General features: G+C 38.9%; 2 protein-coding genes across 4 annotated transcripts in view; one reads left to right on the top strand and one right to left on the bottom strand.

Moving 5' to 3' along the window:
* EIF2AK4 (eukaryotic translation initiation factor 2 alpha kinase 4) overlaps positions 1-14546 on the top strand; it is a 38299-nt gene extending 23753 nt beyond the window's left edge. For 2 of the 3 annotated variants that reach the window (XM_051622326.1, XM_051622325.1), the window contains exons 24-39: positions 253-302; positions 395-563; positions 1049-1165; positions 1812-1877; positions 2396-2566; positions 3172-3306; positions 3432-3539; positions 4281-4409; positions 5458-5544; positions 6800-6912; positions 8626-8684; positions 9562-9659; positions 10915-10983; positions 11585-11629; positions 12752-12876; positions 14046-14546. In XM_051622326.1, the coding sequence (XP_051478286.1) occupies positions 253-302; positions 395-563; positions 1049-1165; positions 1812-1877; positions 2396-2566; positions 3172-3306; positions 3432-3539; positions 4281-4409; positions 5458-5544; positions 6800-6912; positions 8626-8684; positions 9562-9659; positions 10915-10983; positions 11585-11629; positions 12752-12876; positions 14046-14100 (1596 nt within the window). In that variant the 3' untranslated portion in view covers positions 14101-14546. Of the gene's footprint in view, positions 1-252; positions 303-394; positions 564-1048; positions 1166-1811; positions 1878-2395; positions 2567-3171; positions 3307-3431; positions 3540-4280; positions 4410-5457; positions 5545-6778; positions 6913-8625; positions 8685-9561; positions 9660-10914; positions 10984-11584; positions 11630-12751; positions 12877-14045 lie in introns of those variants that run through there. The other variant, XM_051622327.1, reaches the window with a different exon arrangement.
* Positions 14547-15377: 831 nt separating this feature from the next.
* Positions 15378-19171, bottom strand: SRP14 (signal recognition particle 14). Its single transcript, XM_051622337.1, has 5 exons — positions 19096-19171; positions 18527-18599; positions 17696-17808; positions 16595-16627; positions 15378-16256 (listed from the first exon to the last, which is right to left on the bottom strand). The coding sequence occupies exons 1-5, from the start codon at positions 19117-19119 to the stop codon at positions 16167-16169; spliced, it is 333 nt and encodes a 110-aa protein (XP_051478297.1). The 5' UTR covers positions 19120-19171; the 3' UTR covers positions 15378-16166.
* Positions 19172-19482: the final 311 nt, after the last annotated feature.

Below are 19482 nucleotides of genomic sequence, written 5' to 3'. Positions count from 1 at the left end.
CATTCAGGTAATTAAGGAGAGTCTCTGTGTCCTTCGCCAAGCTTTTGTAGGAACATGGGGGGCAGGAGGCTTTTATTTAAAATTTGCAGCAAGAATGATTTGATTAATATTAGTTGGCTATGTCAAATATTTAAGGCATTTTTACACGTGTGAGAGTACAAGTATTTCTGCCCTGTAGTAACTCGTATCCAGTTTCAGTCTAGTCAGACTCAATGTTTTATTTCAACAAGTTGCTTATATTTTATTTTTCAGATTCCTTTTGCGAGATTTGTAGCTAGGAATAACATATCAAACTTGAAACGGTAAGGGACATAGAGATGAGGTTTTGCACAGATGCTGTGCTTTATGGCAGCAACCGCTGAAGATGCTGATCATTCTTCAATGTTTCCTTTAGATACTGTATAGAGCGAGTTTTCAGACCTCGGAAGTTAGACCGTTGTCATCCCAAAGAGCTCCTGGAATGTGCATTTGACATTATTACATCTACTGGAAATAGCTTTTTGCCTATTGCAGAAACAATTTATGCCATTTCAGAAATCATTCAAGAGTTTTCAGTACTACAGGTAGATTCTCTGTTCATCCCTTTTGCTTTCTTTTCCACCCTGAAATTTTAATCTCAGTAAATCTATAGTCTAATATGCTTAAAAAAGATAGTTCATTTAACCTTAACAAATACAGAACTCTTTCCATACTTTACTGATAGTCAGCTATAGAACACTGTCATTTAAACAAAAATATGTTTCATAGATAAACATAAAATGAAGCATAAGTTTGTGTGCAAATAAAATATTAATTTAATCCTTACCATGCCATTGGAATCATGTCTTACTTCTGTCAGGTAAGTGATTATTGTAGAATGGGACAAGCCTTGCCATTCTTCAGTACTAGATGGAAAGTGAGGTGGTGGAAGGAAAGGTCTGAAGTTGGTGTTCAAATATTATTAAATGTTTAGGAAACTTTCTATTTTTAAGCAAAATGGAGTGAAAGTAAAACTTTTTTTCTTTTTTTTTTCTTTTTGCTTCTTTTATTTTTTTTTCCCCTCCGTTAGGAAAGAAATTACAGTATTTACTTGAACCACACTGCCTTACTGAAAGCTATACTTTTGCACTGTGGGATACCAGAGGATAAACTCAATCAAGTTTACATCATTCTCTATGATGCTGTGGTAAGATACTGGTTACTAACTTAATCTCTGTTGTCATTGCTGTAGAGTACCTTATTTTGTGGAGCTATCTCCAAAAATGAGTAACAGCCCATTGCCAGGATAACAAGGAATATCATGTTGATATACAAAAAGACTGGTTATCTTTGGCCTGTACACTTAGATTATTTTTTTTTATTGTTACTTTAGATTGTGATGTTTCAAAATTATTTTTAAATGTGTATTTATGAGTGAATTCTTCACCCATATGATGAAGAACTGATAAGCTATTCAAAAAAACTAAGAGGTATCTTAATAGCATGTTGAGCTTTTCTACCTTATAAGCAAAGAAAACAGATTAAATTCATTTAAATAAGTACTTAAATCCAATCAAAATACCTGTTTTAATGCAGAAGTGCTTTTCAACAAAAATTGGTATTTTTTGCACTTTTTGTTGCTTTTTAAAGCCAAGCCAAATATCACCTCATGAGAAGATAGGTGGAAAATGTGTTACTTATTGTTATTTTTCTTTTGGAGTATTATTGCAGTTCATAAATGTAACCTTTAATTAGTCTTGGACATTTGTATTTTAATTCCTCTTAGCAATAGTATTATTTTTTTTTTTTGGTAACTCAGTTGTCATATACATTTGAATCTGTTTCTCTTGTAGACTGAAAAACTAACAAGAAGAGAAGTAGAAGCCAAATTCTGTAATCTTTCTCTCACTTCACATAGTGTAAGTAATTTTAATTCAGTGTTAATTTCCCTTTAACTTGTTGTAAGTCAGTAATAGTTTATTTACTTTGCAATTTAATAAACTAGAGGAAGAAAACCAAATTGTTACATCTGCTGTTTTCTTTGCAAGTGGTCTAAATTTGTTCTCTATTCTCTCTGAATGTCAGTTTTGTGACTGTCCAGCTCTCTCTCTTCTTGTAAATGTAGTTTTCAGACTGTAGAAGCAATTAAAGGGTAAATGGAATACTGTGCAGTGGTGGTTATTAAACAAACTTAGAGAAACTTAAAAAAAACAACGTATTGTAAGTGTTGATGAATGTGCATAAGAAGTTGAGCTTAACTTCTGGACACACTGATGAGAGTTGTACCTGTCCACTGCTTTCCTCAACTCACTAGGTTGAAACAGACTGCAGATATTTTATTCACACCAAGTCAAATATTTTTCATGTTTTTAGATGTGACCTTTTATGAGCACTGTCTAGTACTACCTATGGTTTTCTATTTTATATTTGTTTTTAGCTTTCTCGACTCTACAGATTCATTGAGCAGAAGGGAGATGCAAGTAATGTATTTCCATTTTTAAACACAATGATAAAACAAAAGCCAGGTGTCACTCAGCTCTTGAAGCATGGCATGAAGGATTTGGAGGAAATCACTGGTCTCTTAAAGCAACTTGGAATAAAACTTCAGGTTTGTAAAATACTCTGCCAATAAATGAATGCATTTGTAGACTGCTAGGCCTTGTAATTTGCCCAGAAACAAAGTAATGATATTTTAGAAAAGAAAGAAACACATCAAAGTGTCTTTTGGTGGCAAGTAATACTGCCGTTTATTTTTATATGTTTTAAAAACATGGCTGAAGACCTCTCCCAGTCAGAAGTCTCTAGCTTAATTTCTATCTAATGGCAGAGGGGTTTTTTTGTGGGTTTTGTTGTGGGGTTTTTTTCAGCCAAGATTGAAGGCATTGTTTAAAGCATATAGGAATTTTAAATGTTGAAACAAAGTATCAATATTTTAAAAATACAAAAGGCTGATTGCTAGTAAAGGTCTCTCTACCATTCCTTGAGGCTTGCTGTTTGGGTTTTGTGCTATAGGTCTCTTTTAGTACTTTAAGATTAAAGCAACATTTCCTTATTTTTATTTGAATGTTAACTTTTTTGAGATAATGAGTGTTACCGTCTGTCTTCCTTATGTCAGAGTAGTGTTTTCAGTCCATACTGCTAATACAAAATTATTTCTATTAACCTATAATATCTGTACACATCTTGTACACATAATTCATTTTTATTTTACAGGTTTCCATAAATCTTGGACTAGTTTACAAAATACAGCAGCACAACGGTATTATCTTTCAGTTTATAGCATACATCAAAAGAAGACAGAGAACTGTGCCTGAAATTCTTGCTGCAGGGGGCAGATATGATCATCTGGTATGTGCTCATCTCTTTTAATAAATGTAGATTTTTTTAAAAACATGAAAAAAATGAAAAACCCTTCTGACATTTGGCAAAAATAAATACTCACCACTTCCATTTTGCTTTTGTCTTGTTTTGAGATTCCACAATTCAGAGGCCCGCAGAGCGTAGGACCAGTTCCTTCAGCTGTTGGAGTCAGCATAGCTATAGATAAAATAACTGCTGCTGTTTCCAGTGTGGAAGATTCTGTGAGTCTTTATTTTGGGAGGTGGGGATTTTTGTTTACTGACAGCTCCGTAACTTAATTGTAGCCACAGATGGGTCAAAAATAAGATATTCAGATGTGTTCTGAAATACTAGCGTACTGAAATAGACAGCATCAAGATGTCATGTTTTCTTCTGGTTTTCTCCACATAAAATTACTTTGCAAAATAAGAACTGGGGGAAGAGAGGATCTTCAGGTCAATACCCTTTTAATTTTAGTGAGACATTTTTCTCAGCCTGTGGATTGTTTGTGATGGAAGAGTACAACAGTAGATATTTATCTAATAAGTGTGACTTTGCCCCTACCATTTCTCCCTTTATAAAAGTATATAGAAAGTAGAGATCAAAGGAAACATGAGAAAGTGGACACCTTTGTACAATGTCACACAATTTCACTTGGTTGCGGAATATGTACTTTATTAACTTTTAGTATGAATGAATTAACATTTCTAAGGAGAGTGAGAAGGAAAAAACAGGAGGCTAGTGTACTTTGCAAGCTGAGGCTGTGCAGATGCTTTTCATCTAAGATTAAGCTTCAGCAACTTTCAGACCTGCTTAGGTAGATAGTGGCTCTAGAAAGAGGTGGATCTAACCCCTATTTTCAGCTTGATGTATTTTGAAAAACATAAGTATATTTACCCTCTTCTGTTACTTTAACTGCTTTATGAGAGGGAAAAGGTGGCCTTGTGGCTAATACTGTCCTCTGGTTTTTACTTTTCCTTCAGGTTTCTGTCAGCTCGTGTGACCTGCTGGTTGTAAGTGTTGGTCAGATGTCAATGGGCAGAGCTATCAATATTGTTCAGAAGCTCTGGACTGCAGGAATTCCAGCCGAAATAATGTATGATTGGTCCCAGGTAGAATTTCTGTCTCTACGTGTTAACTATTCTCTAAGATGAGTGCAGCTAAACTGTGAAACTGAGACAATCTTTTTCCAATGTTTTCAAGTTTCTAATGACATGTAGGGTGCTATGTAGATAGAATAACGTTAAGAAAGTCTCACTGGCCTTGTAGCATTCTTTCTCTCTACTTCCCAGACTATTTAGGTGTCATGGGAGATCTTTATACACTCCTCAGAGCACTGAGGAATTAAACAGTATTCCCCAATTACACACTGAGTTTGAATTCCAAGGCCTATTGAAATCAAGGGGGAGAGTGGCATAATGGATTTAAAATTAGGTCAGTTAGCTGACCTAATGTCAGTTGACTCATGTCAGCTTAACTGAAGTGTCACTTAAGTGACATGAAGACGCTTCAAAGCAGAAGCCTATTTTGTACCAGTGAAGGCAATTTATTTTCCTTTCATTGAGGGCTGCAAGTAGGATCCCTTAATTAGTTAATCCTTAATAAAGTGCAAATCTGGAACAGAGCAGTAGTATCAACTTTTATATGACAGAATTGTCATCATTGAAAAGGACCTCTGAGGTCACAGAGTCCAACCATCAACAGAAAAAGACCCCAAGCAAACATAAACAACTACACGCACACTAAGTTAGCATAGCAAGCCTTTCAGGAAGCTCAGCACTGAGAATTATGTCAGTCAGCCTTGGGTTTACAGGGAACCACGCCGGTGTCAGCTGTGGTGACAGGGTACCAGTCATGCAAAACTGAGTCATTACTGGAAGCTGCACGGTGGGGTGGTAACCGTTTGACATCACATTGCAAACCTTCGCAGTTAACTAGACCCTGCACTTCTTGATCCAGCTAACCCTTCCATGTGGGAATCACAGCCCCAGAGCCTAGGCATTCTCTGTCTCTTTCCTCAGTCAGAAGTTTATATGACCAGCGTAACTGCTGCATACCAAGTTATTTTAGGTAAGGACAGGATACTCTTGATTATTTAAGTGATTAATTTCTTATCTCTAAAACTTCTGTCCCATTCCCCTTCCCTTCTTCCCACATTAGTCCCAGGAAGAACTGCAGGAATATTGCAGATGCTCTGGGATTACGTATGTGGCTCTCGTGTCAGATAAAGAAGGAAGTCATGTGAAGGTAATGTGGGACCAGAGGATGTCAATTGTATTTCATATTCTACATTTCATTTTGTTTTGTTTAAGATCACTGTTGTTTTCAATAAACTAAGTAGCTGGAATTTGGGTGAATACAGTTTCAGTTGCTAAGTAGTAGAAAGGCTTTTCATACCTCCATAACATTGTTATTCACTGGCCTCATTATCTAGGCAAGTCTGATGTCTAGTGCAAACATTGCTTGACTTTGAGTCATCAGTGTGTCTTTAAGTGGAAAAAGGTTTCTTTGGCTCTGATTTCTTTGAATTTACAAAATGAATTAGCTGACAGCTTTCCACATTACAAAACTAAAACATAAATAGAAAAAAATCCATGAAGTTCAAATGGCCAGAGTCTGAACCACACTTCTCATCTGTAAGCTGAAGTTAAGGTGGAAAGACAACTGTGTCACAACACGAATTACCACCTCTGTGCTCTGCAGCCTGTAGTTCTGGTACCTTTTTAGAAGTTGAAAGTTTTAAAATATTCCTTATTAATTAGGAAAAAGATCTTTATTGTTTGAATAAAGATGCATTCTTTGACTGAAAAAAAGTAACCATTTGACACCATCTTGCATGGCCATGTTACCTAGCCAATGTGCATTACTAAAATACTTTTCACTTGTTACTCTCCTTGTCAGTGTAACAGAGTTAGCAAATAACTCTGCAGTAACTGTATGAACAAGTAGATTTTTGTGATAAGAATGTGATATATCTTCCACAAGACTATTCTAGAGCATTCTTGTAAACATGGCTTTATTGGAGCAAAACTAAAAAAGAACATGCTAATGAGGCAAACAGTGTTACTGATTAATCTCTTCCCAGTAAAGATGGAGCAGTTTTGAACATTTGAGTCTAACTCTTGCAAATTAAAAGGCAAGCCTTATGCCAACCTCATTCTTTAACTAATAAAAAAAAATAAAAAAATCCCCAAACCAAATATACTTTCAATAATATGCTATTTGCATCTATAAACCATACTGGTAAAAATTATTTCATACTAAATACAAGAAGCCAAGCTCAAGCTAGTTTAAACTTTGGGAATGCAAAGGAAATTAGTTGAAAAAAAAAAATCTAATCAAAGATTTAATTGGCAGTGATTGACTGGTAATGATGATAGCTTCCTCCCTTTGACTGCTGCATGTTTATTGGGTGAATAATCCAGTTTGGTCTTGATTGAATTTGAGAAGTTTATTCATATGCCATTTTAACAATTTTAAGAACTACTGAACTACACCATAGGTGAAATCCTTTGAGAAAGAAAGACAGACGGAGAAAAGGATTTTAGAATCTGACTTAGTAGATCACCTGATCCAGAAACTGAAAACTAAAATCTGTGATGAAAGATGTAGTAGGTAAGTAGGATAACATAGCCATGTGAATAGTCAAAATAATATGTTTGTTTTAATGAAAGAATTTTGAGGTATACATAGTTAAACCTTGATTTTATTTGATAAAGAGCCTTTTGAGGGGAAAAGAATGCAAAGGCTTGGTTATATAATTTTATTGAGCTTAAGAGACTGATTTCCCTGGCTGCCGTTACATAGTGCTTCATAAATGAAAAGGCCCTCTGCTTATCCAGCTCAAATACTGCTGGAACAACTATATTGCTTGTATGGCAGGACTGCCTGCAAGTCCGTGTTACTGACCAGAAGTTGGTTACATTTGTGTACTGTATAGTCAACGAACTAAAGCAGCAAATCTTCCATTCTGAGGCAGTGCTGACGTGGTAACAATGAACGTGTAACTGTAGCACACCTGTACACTTTGGCACTAGTGAAAGTAATGCCTGGCAGAGACTTGGGGTACACAGCAACAGCACATCATCCTGTCTCTGTTAGATTGCTATTTGTTGTCACCGATAGAAATTATTGTGGAAATCACAGGAGAGGCACCAGTCAAACCTGTGTGTGTAAGCACTGTAGTTGTTACTCACACATACCCCTTTGTAGATGTATAATTATATACATCTGTGTGTTTATGTATGTCTATACTGGCAGCAGGAACAGACACAGTTTATTCATACAAACTAGAATTCCGAATACTATTTCTGAATAGACTTAACATTAAAGGAGATGATTAAGCTGAGAAATGCTTAACTCAAGCAGTAAGTTGTGCAGGTGGTTGACATCTGCTACACACCTCTTCATTCTCTTTTTATGGCCTCAGCCAGTCTTGGCATTTAACTCTGCAAATAACCCAGTTCTCATGTGGTTTGTGACAGATATACAGCATCTATTAGAAGCTGTGAAAGAAAACAATTATTTCTAAAAGTTACCTTATTTATAGATCCTGAGAACACAATATAGAAAACCCCTTATTTGGCAGTACTAAACAGAGAAATGGAATGACCATGATTGTCGTAACAGTCAAATGTCTTTGCTAATGAATCCTGAATATGGAAAGTAATCTAAACCAATAGAGGGTAGATTTAGGTTAGACATTAGGAAGAAATTCTTCACCATGAGGGTAGTAAGGTACTGGAATAGGTTGCCCAGGGAGGTTGTTGATGCCCCCTCCCTGGAGGTGTTCCTGTTGGATGAATGAGGCTTTGTGCAGCCTGGCCTAGTGTGAGGTGTCCCTGTTCATAGCAGGGAGGTTGGAACTTGATGATCTTTAAGGTCCCTTCCAACCTTAACCATTCTATGATAATTATGGGAAGATTATTCGACTATGTGTGATCTTAAGTATAAATATTACTTTTATACTTCAGTATTATCTCACTGAAACCTGTAAGAAGTTGTAGAATCAATTCAGAGAAAATATTCTCACAATACATTCTAGTATTAGGATCTAAATCACACTTGCATGATGGGGAGTGCATTTGTTTTATCCATAGGAAGGAAAGGTTGCATTTAGATTGATTTTTGTGATGTAATTTTGTATTATTTCCTGCCTGTTCCAGAATAGAATTTAATCTGCAGATATGTGCTGGGAAGTCTCCATAAATTTTCTTATCTGTTGGAATGAAATAAGTATGTTTGTATGATAGTCTGAAACCATATATTATTACAGTATTTCTGCGTTATTGTAAAGTTGTTTCACTAACTGTCTTTGTTTATTTTTAGAGAAAACTCGGATAATCTTTCAGTACCAAATCAAAAGGGATCATTTACTAATATTTCAGGTATTGAGTCTCTAGACAAACTGTTTCTCATTCTGCTTAAAAACTGTTTTATAAGAAAATATTGCCAGAATTTAAATTTTAAAAGTATTGCCAAAGTCAGAGCAAGAAAATGTTTTCTAGCAGTGCCTCTGGTTAGAGACACTTACTCCTTATCTCAGAAGTTGTTCCAAGTGATCTGAAACTTTAATTTTCTCCAAACTAGCAAAGTAAGTGCTCAGACCAACAGTCAGAATATTCCCCATACAAGCATTTGATGATGCAGTGATTCGGGGGAGAGGGGGAGCCGGAAACCATCTTCCCTAGCTGGGGAGAAATTAATTGTCATCTTCATGAAAAATGATGTGACCTGTGATTGTTAGTGGTGAGACATGCTTAACTTGGGGTTTAGGTTTTGTGTGTGTGTGATTAGCAGAAATGGCAATTTGGATTGCTAAATAAGCGATTTCAAATTTCAGTTATTGTTACTTGGGGGACCTGGGATTTATTGTTTGGTTTTGTCATTGCCTCTGCTATGGCACTGACCACTAAATAGCTGCCTTATAATAGCTTTTCTTTTTTTATTGTTAGGTATGATACATTCCTCTGCAAAATTCTGCAGACCACAGGGAAGCTTTTAGTAGTTTCAGGGAACACTGATTTAAAATACTAAATCTCTTAGTCTTACTGACCAGTTCTTCAAAGTCATAAGTGAGCATCTGAGTATTTTTACATGCACATTTCACTTTCTCAACTACTTGACCAACCAGGTTTTTTTAGCCACTTTTTGAACCCTATCCTATACAGATATTAGCTTACCTAGTATTTGTGAATTTTCGGTTTCTGGCTACTTGTTATATAAAGAAAGAGTATAATTTAAAACTGTATGTTTATATTTTAGGTGCATTTGAATCACATGGGACTCTTGTAGTGCCTAATGTTAGTGTTATAGCTCCTGAAAAATTATCTGCCAGTGCCAGGCGTCGTCAAGAAATTCAGGTAACACACACATCAAGTTGTTAACCAAGAAGTGATTCTTACAAGTTACTTGAATGATAGCATCACCTAATTTACAGAAATACATCCTGTTTGTTCTTTACTTGTAAATGAGACTGTGAACTAAAAAGACCTCCTTTTTTTTAACATTTTGGATCTTGGGCATTATAGATGACGTTCTGGCTCAGCCATCATTGTACATATATTAGAAATCTTACTTTAATAGGAAACATGGTTCTGGAATTTTCCTTTTTTATTTTTTTAAATAAATGCTGAAGTGTGTTAAAGGTGCAAGTTCAACATACTTCTGATTTGTAGTATGTGTGTAACAGATACTCTATGTATTTCATTATGTTGTCTCAAAGTAACGGCCTAAGAAAAAATTGCTTATTAAAAAAAAACACAACAACAAACAAAACAAAAAACAACCCACCCTGCCTGAATTGTGGCATTCTATAAACTTATGAAAGATTAAATTATGATAGAAACAAATTGTCAGAGTTTGCTCATTTAGAATTATTGGCTTTGAGATATTTAGAGTACTTGGTAAACAGAACTGTAATCATATCCCGATTTTAGTCCAAATTTAGGTATGGAACAAAAAATCCTCCCTATAAATAGTTCTTGGAACCTAAATAAAGAAGTGGATGCTATTCTCTGAGCTTTGAGCTAAACACACTTGCTGCTTCTGGGTTTTTAATATATAAAAGCATCTTCCAAGGGTCAAAACACAGTATAGTGCAAGGCTGCAACTACCTTTGTGAAGTGCTTGTCTTTGTGGCATCACTGGCTTGCTCTTGAGAGAGTGCTAGAAGGTATAACCTGTACTTTGGTTTGGCTTTCAAATCAGTCGCCCTTCTACAGCTGATTCACTGTGTCCAGTCACAGGTTCTCGCATTGCTCTGAAAAGTTAACACCCAGAAGCAGAAAGGCCATTTTTAACTATGTAAGTGAGAATTCTCATTATGAGGTGCACTCTTACCTGCTTTAGTACAGTACCAGTATTTTCAAGTCTTCACCCATTGCTGCAAGAGTGTCTCAGCCCCAGTCTCCTTCCTGTCTACTCATCAAGGATTAGTGTAGAATTGTTACCGAAAATTACATTAAACATTAATTTTAATTTATATATTATGTAGTTCTGCATCTTGTGTTAGAAGCAGCCTCTTCTGTTCTCATCATCTATGAAACAGAAAGTAAGTGTTCCCTACCTGTGTCAGACAAGCAGTGTATTTTATTTTTGCCCGTCTTTTGTTGGCAGGTGCAAACAAGACTTCAGACATTTGTTTCTAGCTTGCAACAGAAAACAAGTGAGATTGAGATTTTAGCAGTAAGTATTTGGCAGAAGCCTGAATTCTTTTCAAATTCTTGATTGAATTGGATAATGCAGTTGCTATCTGAAATTAACTACTGCCAGCAGCTTCACTTTAGATACCAAATGAATCTAACTTCTTGTTAAATAAGACGCATGGCATGTTTCTTTAATACTTGAAGAGTGTCTCAGATTGTGTGTATTGAACAGTTGCATAGAAGGAAATTTAGCAAGTATTTAGTTGTAAATTCTTAAGCTGTACTTAAGATAATTACTGTGGTAGATTTAATAAGATTTGCTCTTACATTTAAACCAACAGAGCATTTGTTTGTATATAGCTTTTAGACTTTGCTGACCATGTCACAAGGGACTTGAAAATGGTATATGCTTTTCAGGAAACATAATGCCTATTTGCCTATGCCTGTTTGGAACTTTCATAATGGAATCTTTCATTAAGAATTTGTGTAACATGCTTAAAACCTTGGTAAATACCCAGTTCTATCAGCACAAGCGCTGCTTTGGAAATCAGAAAGTATAACTCCCTTTGGTATAGGTGATCTCTAGTTGGCAAACTGGTAATAGAACTCTGTTAAGTATTGGTTTCTTGATATTTTTACAGGTAGATCTGCCAAAAGCAGCTTTGATACACTTCTTATCATTGGAGGTAAGCAATTAAGTACTGTTATTAAAACTCTAATGGAAAATGATATGATAAATTCTGATCCTAATGAAGTGGAATGTAAAATTGCCCCATTGTAGTTTTCTCTCCTTCCAGGAGTTTGAATTAGTTTTTAGAACTTGAAAGGACTTTTTTTTACCCAACGAGCTTGGCTGAGGCTAGACAAACGTCTTTGTCAAAAGCCCAAGTAATAAAAGACACAATTAGGAAATCCTAACCCAAAGCTCTGTTTGGTTTTCCCCAAGACCAGTGAACAAAAATTGTCTTACTGCTCATTTTCAGAAACCATTAAGAAAATGAATAGCAGTTTCAACGAGGTGTTTCTAGAAGCTGTTAGTGAATGAGGACCGAAAAGCAGAGGCAATTGTTTTGAGTAGCTGAAACATCTTTTAGTAAAGCAAAGATAGAAAGGGGATATGTAAATCTTTACACTGACACCTTTAACAAGTCAGAAACTACTCGATGAGGTGAAAAAAACCACCAAAGACAAAGCTTTTTTCTTTCCTCCAGTGATGGCAGTAGCTTTAAAGTCAGAACTTAGTACTGGAGGGATGGATGCCTCCCCACCCTTCAAAAGAACAAACTCAAGAATGGCATCCTGCCTGGAAGTGGATTTAGTACCTTTGTACCTTACATCTGCTGCTCTGAAGCAGTGTTTGGCTGGTTATCAGAACCCAGCGGAACATTTTAAAACATTTTCAAAATACTTAATTTAATCCAGTCTGTCCAAATCATGAAGACAGTTTATCGCCTTTTACTTAAAAAATAAAAGTACCTGATCAGCTTGCATCAGTCACTTTTGACTACAGCACAGTTCTCATTCTATCCAGCAATGCAAAACTGGTAGAACCCTTTTAATTGCTTATGCTTTTTTTTTATGGCTAAACTATCTGTGTTAAGAAACTGAGCACTAAATTCTTAAATTTTCTTTAAAAAAAATTAAAAATCAAGTTGGACATGTTGTTATTTGTATGAATTTTGTCTGAAACCAAGGCGCATTGACATTAAACAGTGTTCCTGCCAAAGAATGAATCTTACTGGGAGAAGTATTTTCTTCACAAGAGAATGTAAGACTGTACTGTTGTTCCTTGTCTATTTTTTTCTTAGTTTGATGGAGATAAACAAGCCTTTGATGCTACTGTAGGACAACTGATGTCACGATGGCCAAAACAGAGATGTTCGTACTTACAGGCAATTTGTGATGAAATTTACAATATCAAAGTGGAAAAGAGGTAAATTGATTAAGCTCTTTGAGGTACACAAAACATCTCAATTACTTCTGCATTCAAATTTTACCAAATAAGCTGTTCTTCATTTGTCCTCCCCTTTCCCTCTCCCTGAACAAAAAAGGAAATATTCAGGAGACATGCAGTTCCTTGAGTACTATGGGAAGAGTTTGCTGATCATTTAATCCTCACTTGTTGTAAAATGTAAATTCTTCATTTTTATACACCTTTTCAAGAAATTCTAAAATATATTCCCACAGTGACCCCATTTGCTGCTTTGTTCATAAAACTGAATAGCAAACAACTATATACATTCAGATATACTGCTATTCTACTACATAACCCTGATGGGAGCAACTCTGCTTGCCTTCCTGCTTTGAAGGAAAATGGAGGGAATCTGGCACAGCTAACAGACTGCCCAGCTTTAAGCAAACATGATGCATGCTCTCCCCACACGTACAGTAAAGCTTGTTTCTGTTTTCCAAGTATAAGAACATTTTATGTTCCACTCATAGTCTCCTTGTTGGGTTTTGGCAAGGCTGAAACAGATAGTCTGGCCACATCCAATTTTAAGCCTCTAATTGCATTATTAGTACAGTTAAGTGAGACCTGGGTATTTATATCCTGTTGTGTGTTTCATTTATAACATGTTTTCTTAAACCAATGTTCAGCTTGAAGGTACTACTTACCCTTTAAATGAGACTAAAAATTTACTTTGATTTCTTTTTCCTAGAGATGCACCAAAATTGCTTCAGGTTTGCTAATTTTTACTAAGGCAACTAAGTATCAATCAAAACTTTTTTTTTTTTATTTTTAAATTCATGGGGCTCACAAGGCTCTGAGCTAATGTACCAAATTACTACAGACAAACAGTCTTTCATATGATGTTGGGTGTGAATGTAATGCAGTCCCTGACAAAGTCTTCCCATTTGCTGCCTGTGTGCAGAACACTGCTTAGGCAGTAAGCCTTCAGGTCACTAAATGAAAACTAAACAGGCTAGATAACATGGGACAGAGAGTGACAGGGAACACTGCAGTCACAGCCAAAGGAACTAGACTTACTGCTTTTCTAGTCAGTCTTTGCTGTTAGCTTATTGTTAAGATTTGCCACAGGTATTGTAGCTTTTGAACCTGCAGTTTCAAAGATTAAAAAGTCTCTTTTCTTCCCTCCCCAGGGTTCCTGCACTTATCCTGTACAGTTCCCGAGATGAATACAAGGTTTTGTTTTAGTCTTTAAAGCATCTTTTTGGAATGCTTTTAGTAACAGGCAACAGTGTTTTGTCAAAAGGAATTTCAAAAAGTGGTCATAATGCAAGACAGACAACTAATGCCTTTTTATGTGTCCAGACTGAATTTCATGTAAGGTAAAACTGTAAATTTATGTCAAAAAGTGGAAATAAATGTTTTATAGGCAATTAAGGAGCAAGTCTGACTACAGCCACAGATGTGTATTAGCATGTAGTTTTTGCCCCTTATGCCACAAGAGATTACCAGCAGGTGTAAAACTACTTGGTTTTTTTTATACAGTTTTAGAATGCCTTTTATACCAACATGCAGCAGTAGTACTGAAATGAGAACCTCAGTTCAAGGATTAGAGGGGATGAATTCTTTTTCAACTCTAATTTTTAAACCTTTTTGAAGAAGCGTTTTTATGTAATAAAATGTTTGGCTACTGAGCTTTATTGATAGATGTTTTACACGTTTAATGTTTTGTTTTGTTGTTTTTTAAACCTAGTATTTTAATTTCTATATAAAAATGGTAGATTTCAAGCTGAGAGAGTTGCTGCAAGCCTGGCTGCCTATACTTGTCCTGCCTGTACTTCTGCAGTCAAATCAAGCAGCAGCTTCCTGGGAGATGAAAGAAGACCTGATACAGGGAAAACTTGTTTCAGACCAAAAGCACCTAAACCTAAGACTTTTAAGAGAAACGCTAACCTGCACGTGCTAGAGCCATAACCAGTATTCTTCACATGGGTTGTCAGATTAAGTTTGAAGTCATAGTAATGAGGGGAATCTTGTAATTATAATCTTGGAGCTAAACTATAACACAACTCCATCAGGAAATGTGAAGCTGAGCAAGTCTGGAGGCGAATTACAGCTACTATGGTTAACTGTATTTCACAGCAAACTACTTCTTATACTGGAGTGAATATGCAGAAAAGTTAGGGATTTCTAGTATAGTGGTGGTTACCATCCCTCCCCACCTTCTCTACCTGGTACTTTCTATTTAAATAGCTTACTCCTGTCTCTTTCTCTAACTCAAATGATGGCCTTTAGCACTGCAGGCTCACTGCATTACAAAACATGTGCTTTTCCTGCCCTTGCACTTTGTCTTCCTCTTTAAAGTAAAAGTGTGTAAAGAGGTAACCTGAAAGACAAAACCAAGAGCTTCTGAGAACTGTGAAAGCTGAAACAGTAGCATCAAGGTAGCCAGTCCTAAAGGCACAGTTACCTGTAGCAGTCCTGGCCCTTCACCAAGACAAGTCACATCAGTCATTACAACCAAATCCATTTCTCATTGTGTTTAATAGGAACAATTAAGTATTCACCTTTTACATCTGCTCACACAAAGGAACTACTTTAAGATGTGAAGTATGGGGAAATTCAGATCTCTGAATATACTGAAAGATGAAGCTTTACAAAAAAATAGTTTAGGTGACATGAGCATTTTTAAGCCATGTCTGAAGGGAACATGAGAGTCTTGCCCTCCCCCCACCCTGAGCCAGGCTCATCACAGCTGGATCAGCATGGAGTAAAGGCACTGCCTGGCTCTGCAAGAGCTCAGGCACTGTGCTGGCTGCCTTAGGGGTATCTGCACTGCATCATAAGCCATGTCCCTCAAAGTAAGACAGAAACAGGAAAGCTGCTGTTCCTGACAATATGTTGGCACCCGCTTTCCCTAGTACTGCTGAGGCTTATCTTTAAAACTCTGGGCATCTATCACAGACTTCTGCTCCAGTCTTTCTTTGCTCCTGGTACAGTGCATTTCCCTTCACCCTGTGTTTCCCCCAAACAGGTTTTACACTGCCTGCTTGTATAACACAAAACAAATAGCAGTCTAAGTACAAAATTAGTTGGTAGCTGAGTGTAAAAGCTATTTCAGTATAAACCTGTAAATACTTCTGCCATACAACAGTCCACAGAAAGCACCCTGCTTTCAGTTTAAACAAAAGTACTGATCACATCCCAGTATCCTGCTGGAAGGAAAGCCAAAGACAAGTGGTAACTCAAAAAGAAATGGACTTTGCTTTGAGCAAGGATCAAGTCTGTTACATTGACAGCAGGACATTCTTCCATCACTGGGTTGCTTTACTCTTCTTGGTTTTGCTTTTTTTGTCTTTTTTCTTCAAGCCATCCATGTTAGCTCTCAGCAAATTTGAATATGCCTGAAACAACAATTGGAACCATTAAAAGAATGAATTCATAAATATCAATATACTAGAGGTAACATTTTAAATAATGCTAACAGAAAGGTATCTGTATTTTCTCAGAGATAGATGCTTTTACACCCTACTCTGGGAAACCATTGTTCCTAAAGCAATGCAGAAAGTTAAATAAAATACAATGGGATTTTTTTTAAAAACAAATACACATATGGGTAGTCTTAGGTTAATCTGTATGGCAGTTCAGCACTGAATCAACCCATTCACAGCTGTGCAGTGCTTCCTCCTGACCCCTCCCCAATACCTACAGAAAAGGAAGATAAAAGGCATACAAAACTTACCATCTGGAATTTATTTACTTCCTTTGAACTCACCTGCAAAAGCAATACTGGAGGTTAATCAAGAAAACACTGCCTTTTCTTAAAAACCAAGTATCTTTATGTGTTTACTCACTCGTTACCATCTAGTCTACTTATCAACAGTTTGATCAACCTGTCACATTCAGTGGTAGGTAGGCTGTATTGACATGTCAGAGGACCTCACCAATTTAGAATCCTCTGGACACCATTTGTCCCAAATCAGTGTTTTCAAACAGGAAGAATGTGAAGAAAACATTTTAAGGAAGGTTTCATTTACTTGTAGGGCCATAAAAATATGTTGTAGCCCAAATTCTCTCAACCATTTCTTAAACTGACATTTTTTCCTTGGGTTACATCACAGTCAACTAAAGCCTTTCCCAGTCTTTCATTCAAAGTAAACACACATCAGGTTTTCAACTTCTAGTTAACATTTTCTGAAATACAAATAGCTCTGCAAATGAGGAAAAAACAATAGGTATGCTAAGCAAGAGGAAGGCTTAGAAGAGTCTAGCAATCTCCACATGTTCTTGCCTGGAAACAAGGATCCCTTTCCTGCTGTTTCAGTCTGGGAACATCCAGTTCTTTCCTGGGTTTTAAGAACCTCCAGTAATTCCATCGTGGTCTATAGGAAACTCCTCTTTGTCACCTGAGGCTTGAGTGTAAGTCTGCAAGACCTTTATTCTCCTTGGAGCCACACCATTTGTCCTCATACTGCAAGTTTCCTTTCTGCCCGTCTCCCCTTTCCCTCCAAACAATGCCACCTGGCTCAACACACAACAGCCAAGGTTGCTGAAAACCAGCAGGATCCCTTTCTGCTGCCCTGCAATACCCTTCTGAAGCAAAATCCAGTGTACAGAGCAACATTATGAACAATGGTTTAATTTGTAATGCTGAGTATAAGCCTTAATACTGAGTATAAGCCTTAAGACTAACTGCAACACCAACAGCCCAGCTTCAGCTGTGTGTGTAGCTACCATATGGTTTCTCTGGAATTAAGAGGGTAGTTACTTCACTTAAAATATGTGGCATTATACAAAAGACAAGTAGGGCCACTAATCTTTCTAACCCAAAGTTACCACTTACCACTGTGCTAATTTTCTTCTTTCCATCAGTTGCTCTTAGCAGACACTTATTGTCTGCTGGCTCAAAAGTTTCTACGTGGCCTTTGCGTGGGACTGGTTTTGTTCGGCCATCGTCTGTATTGAAAGACAGAGGTTTATTCATTAAATGTTTATTCACTACATGTGTTTATTCACTAAAATCACTGGATGCCTCCTGACATGAGATGTTAAGAATTGCACATGAGAAGATGTGTAAAACACCTTGGAATTTAAGAACATCTGAACTGACACTGCTGCCAAATTGTTCACAGACCCCTTCCTCTGTAGTCCCAGAAGGATCTGTCCCATAAACTGCAACTGCCAGGGAAAAAAAATACAAATCCTTCCCCTGACATGCTGTGGGAACTGCCTCCTTCAGCAGCAGTTATGTTTCAGCGGCCCATCCAACTGCAGCCTAGAACACTTCTCAAGTAGTGCCAGCTAGGCAGGAACCAGAGAAACATAAAATAAAAAACCAATACTAAAATTCTTGTATAGAAATCTATGGATTTCCAATGCTTGTTTAATAATTAGAAGGCCTCAATATTTCCTGCAGTTTGAAATACAGTCTTAACCTCAAGGTTATTATTACTGCATCTAAGATGACCGGTTTGTCCGTAAGCTACTCTTGTTTTCAGATACTCTGAATTACAGCTGCATATTTTAAAACACATGCTACCAACGCCCACTGGGATGGACACCTCTTTAGAATCAGAACCGTTCTGGTTGGAAACAACCTCTGGATCATCAAGCCAAGCCCTCAGCCTACACGAAGGGAATCAAAACTTCATCCAGTAACAGACGCAAAACTTACATTTTTTCAGCGTTATGAAAACACTCCCCGAAGTTCTGCACTTTTGAAAGAGTCTGGTAAGTTCTGTCAGGAACTGCAAGAGAGAAAGATCCCGGTCTCGGCTGGAGGGCACCAGCCAGGCGTTCCTGCCAGCCCGGCGTGCAGCCCCGCTCTCCTGCCCGCCGCCCGGCCTCGCTGCGCCGGCGCCGCTCCCGCAGGCCGGGCCCTCCCGGCCCCGAGGGAAGAAGCGCCCACGAGGGGAGAACTCCCGGGCTCCCGCGCCGAGGCTGCAGCACGCAAGGCCCCAGGCAGGAGCGGCCCAGCCCGAGGTTCCGAGCCCGGAAAACCAGGTCTAACCCCCCAGACCGACCGCGGCCCCGGCGCTCCTGCCCTCCCGCCCACGTCTCCGGGTGCAGCGCCGCTCGCTCCCCGCCCCCGCTTCCCGCGGCCGGGGCAGGCGCGGGCCCCGCCGGGCCCCCCTCCCGGAGCGGCCGGCCCTGGGCACGCCCCGCGAGCCGCCGCGGCCCCGCGGCCCGGGCCGGGCCCGTGCGGGAGCGGGAGCGGGAGCGGAGCGGCCGGGCCCGCCCCACCTGCTCGCTCTCCAGCAGCACCATCCTGCGCCGCGCGCCCCGCACCGCACCGCGCCGCGCCGCGCCGCCCGCGCACGCGCGCCCGCCCCGCCAGGCGGGGCCGTGCCCGAGGCCACGCCCCCCGGCCGCTCGCGACGCTCGAGAAGCGGGGCGGGCGGGAAGCCCCGCCCCGCGCAGGGAGCGCCACGTCAGCCGCGCGCTGCCCCGCCCCACGCGCCGCAGGGCGGGGCTGCGGAGGGGGCTCCGCGCGCCCCGCCTCGCCGCGCGCCCCGCCTCGCCGCGCGCCCCGCCTCGCCGCGCGCCCCGCCTCGCCGCGCGCCCCGCCTCGCCGCGCGCCCCGCCTCGCCGCGCGCCCCGCCTCGCCGCGCGCCCCGCCTCGCCGCGCGC

This window comes from Apus apus, chromosome 5 (genome assembly GCF_020740795.1).
Source record: "Apus apus isolate bApuApu2 chromosome 5, bApuApu2.pri.cur, whole genome shotgun sequence".
NCBI lineage: Eukaryota > Metazoa > Chordata > Aves > Apodiformes > Apodidae > Apus > Apus apus.
This window is presented reverse-complemented; position numbering and strand designations above follow the sequence as displayed.

Coding starts and splice junctions, on each gene's coding strand:
- SRP14 (XM_051622337.1), bottom strand. CDS start 19,119: ATGGTGCTGCTGGAGAGCGAGCAG. Junction 18,600..19,095: donor TGCTGCTGGAGAGCGAGCAG/GTGGGGCGGGCC, acceptor TCTCTCTTGCAG/TTCCTGACAGAACTTACCAG. Junction 16,628..17,695: donor AGAAGAAAATTAGCACAGTG/GTAAGTGGTAAC, acceptor TTGCTTTTGCAG/GTGAGTTCAAAGGAAGTAAA.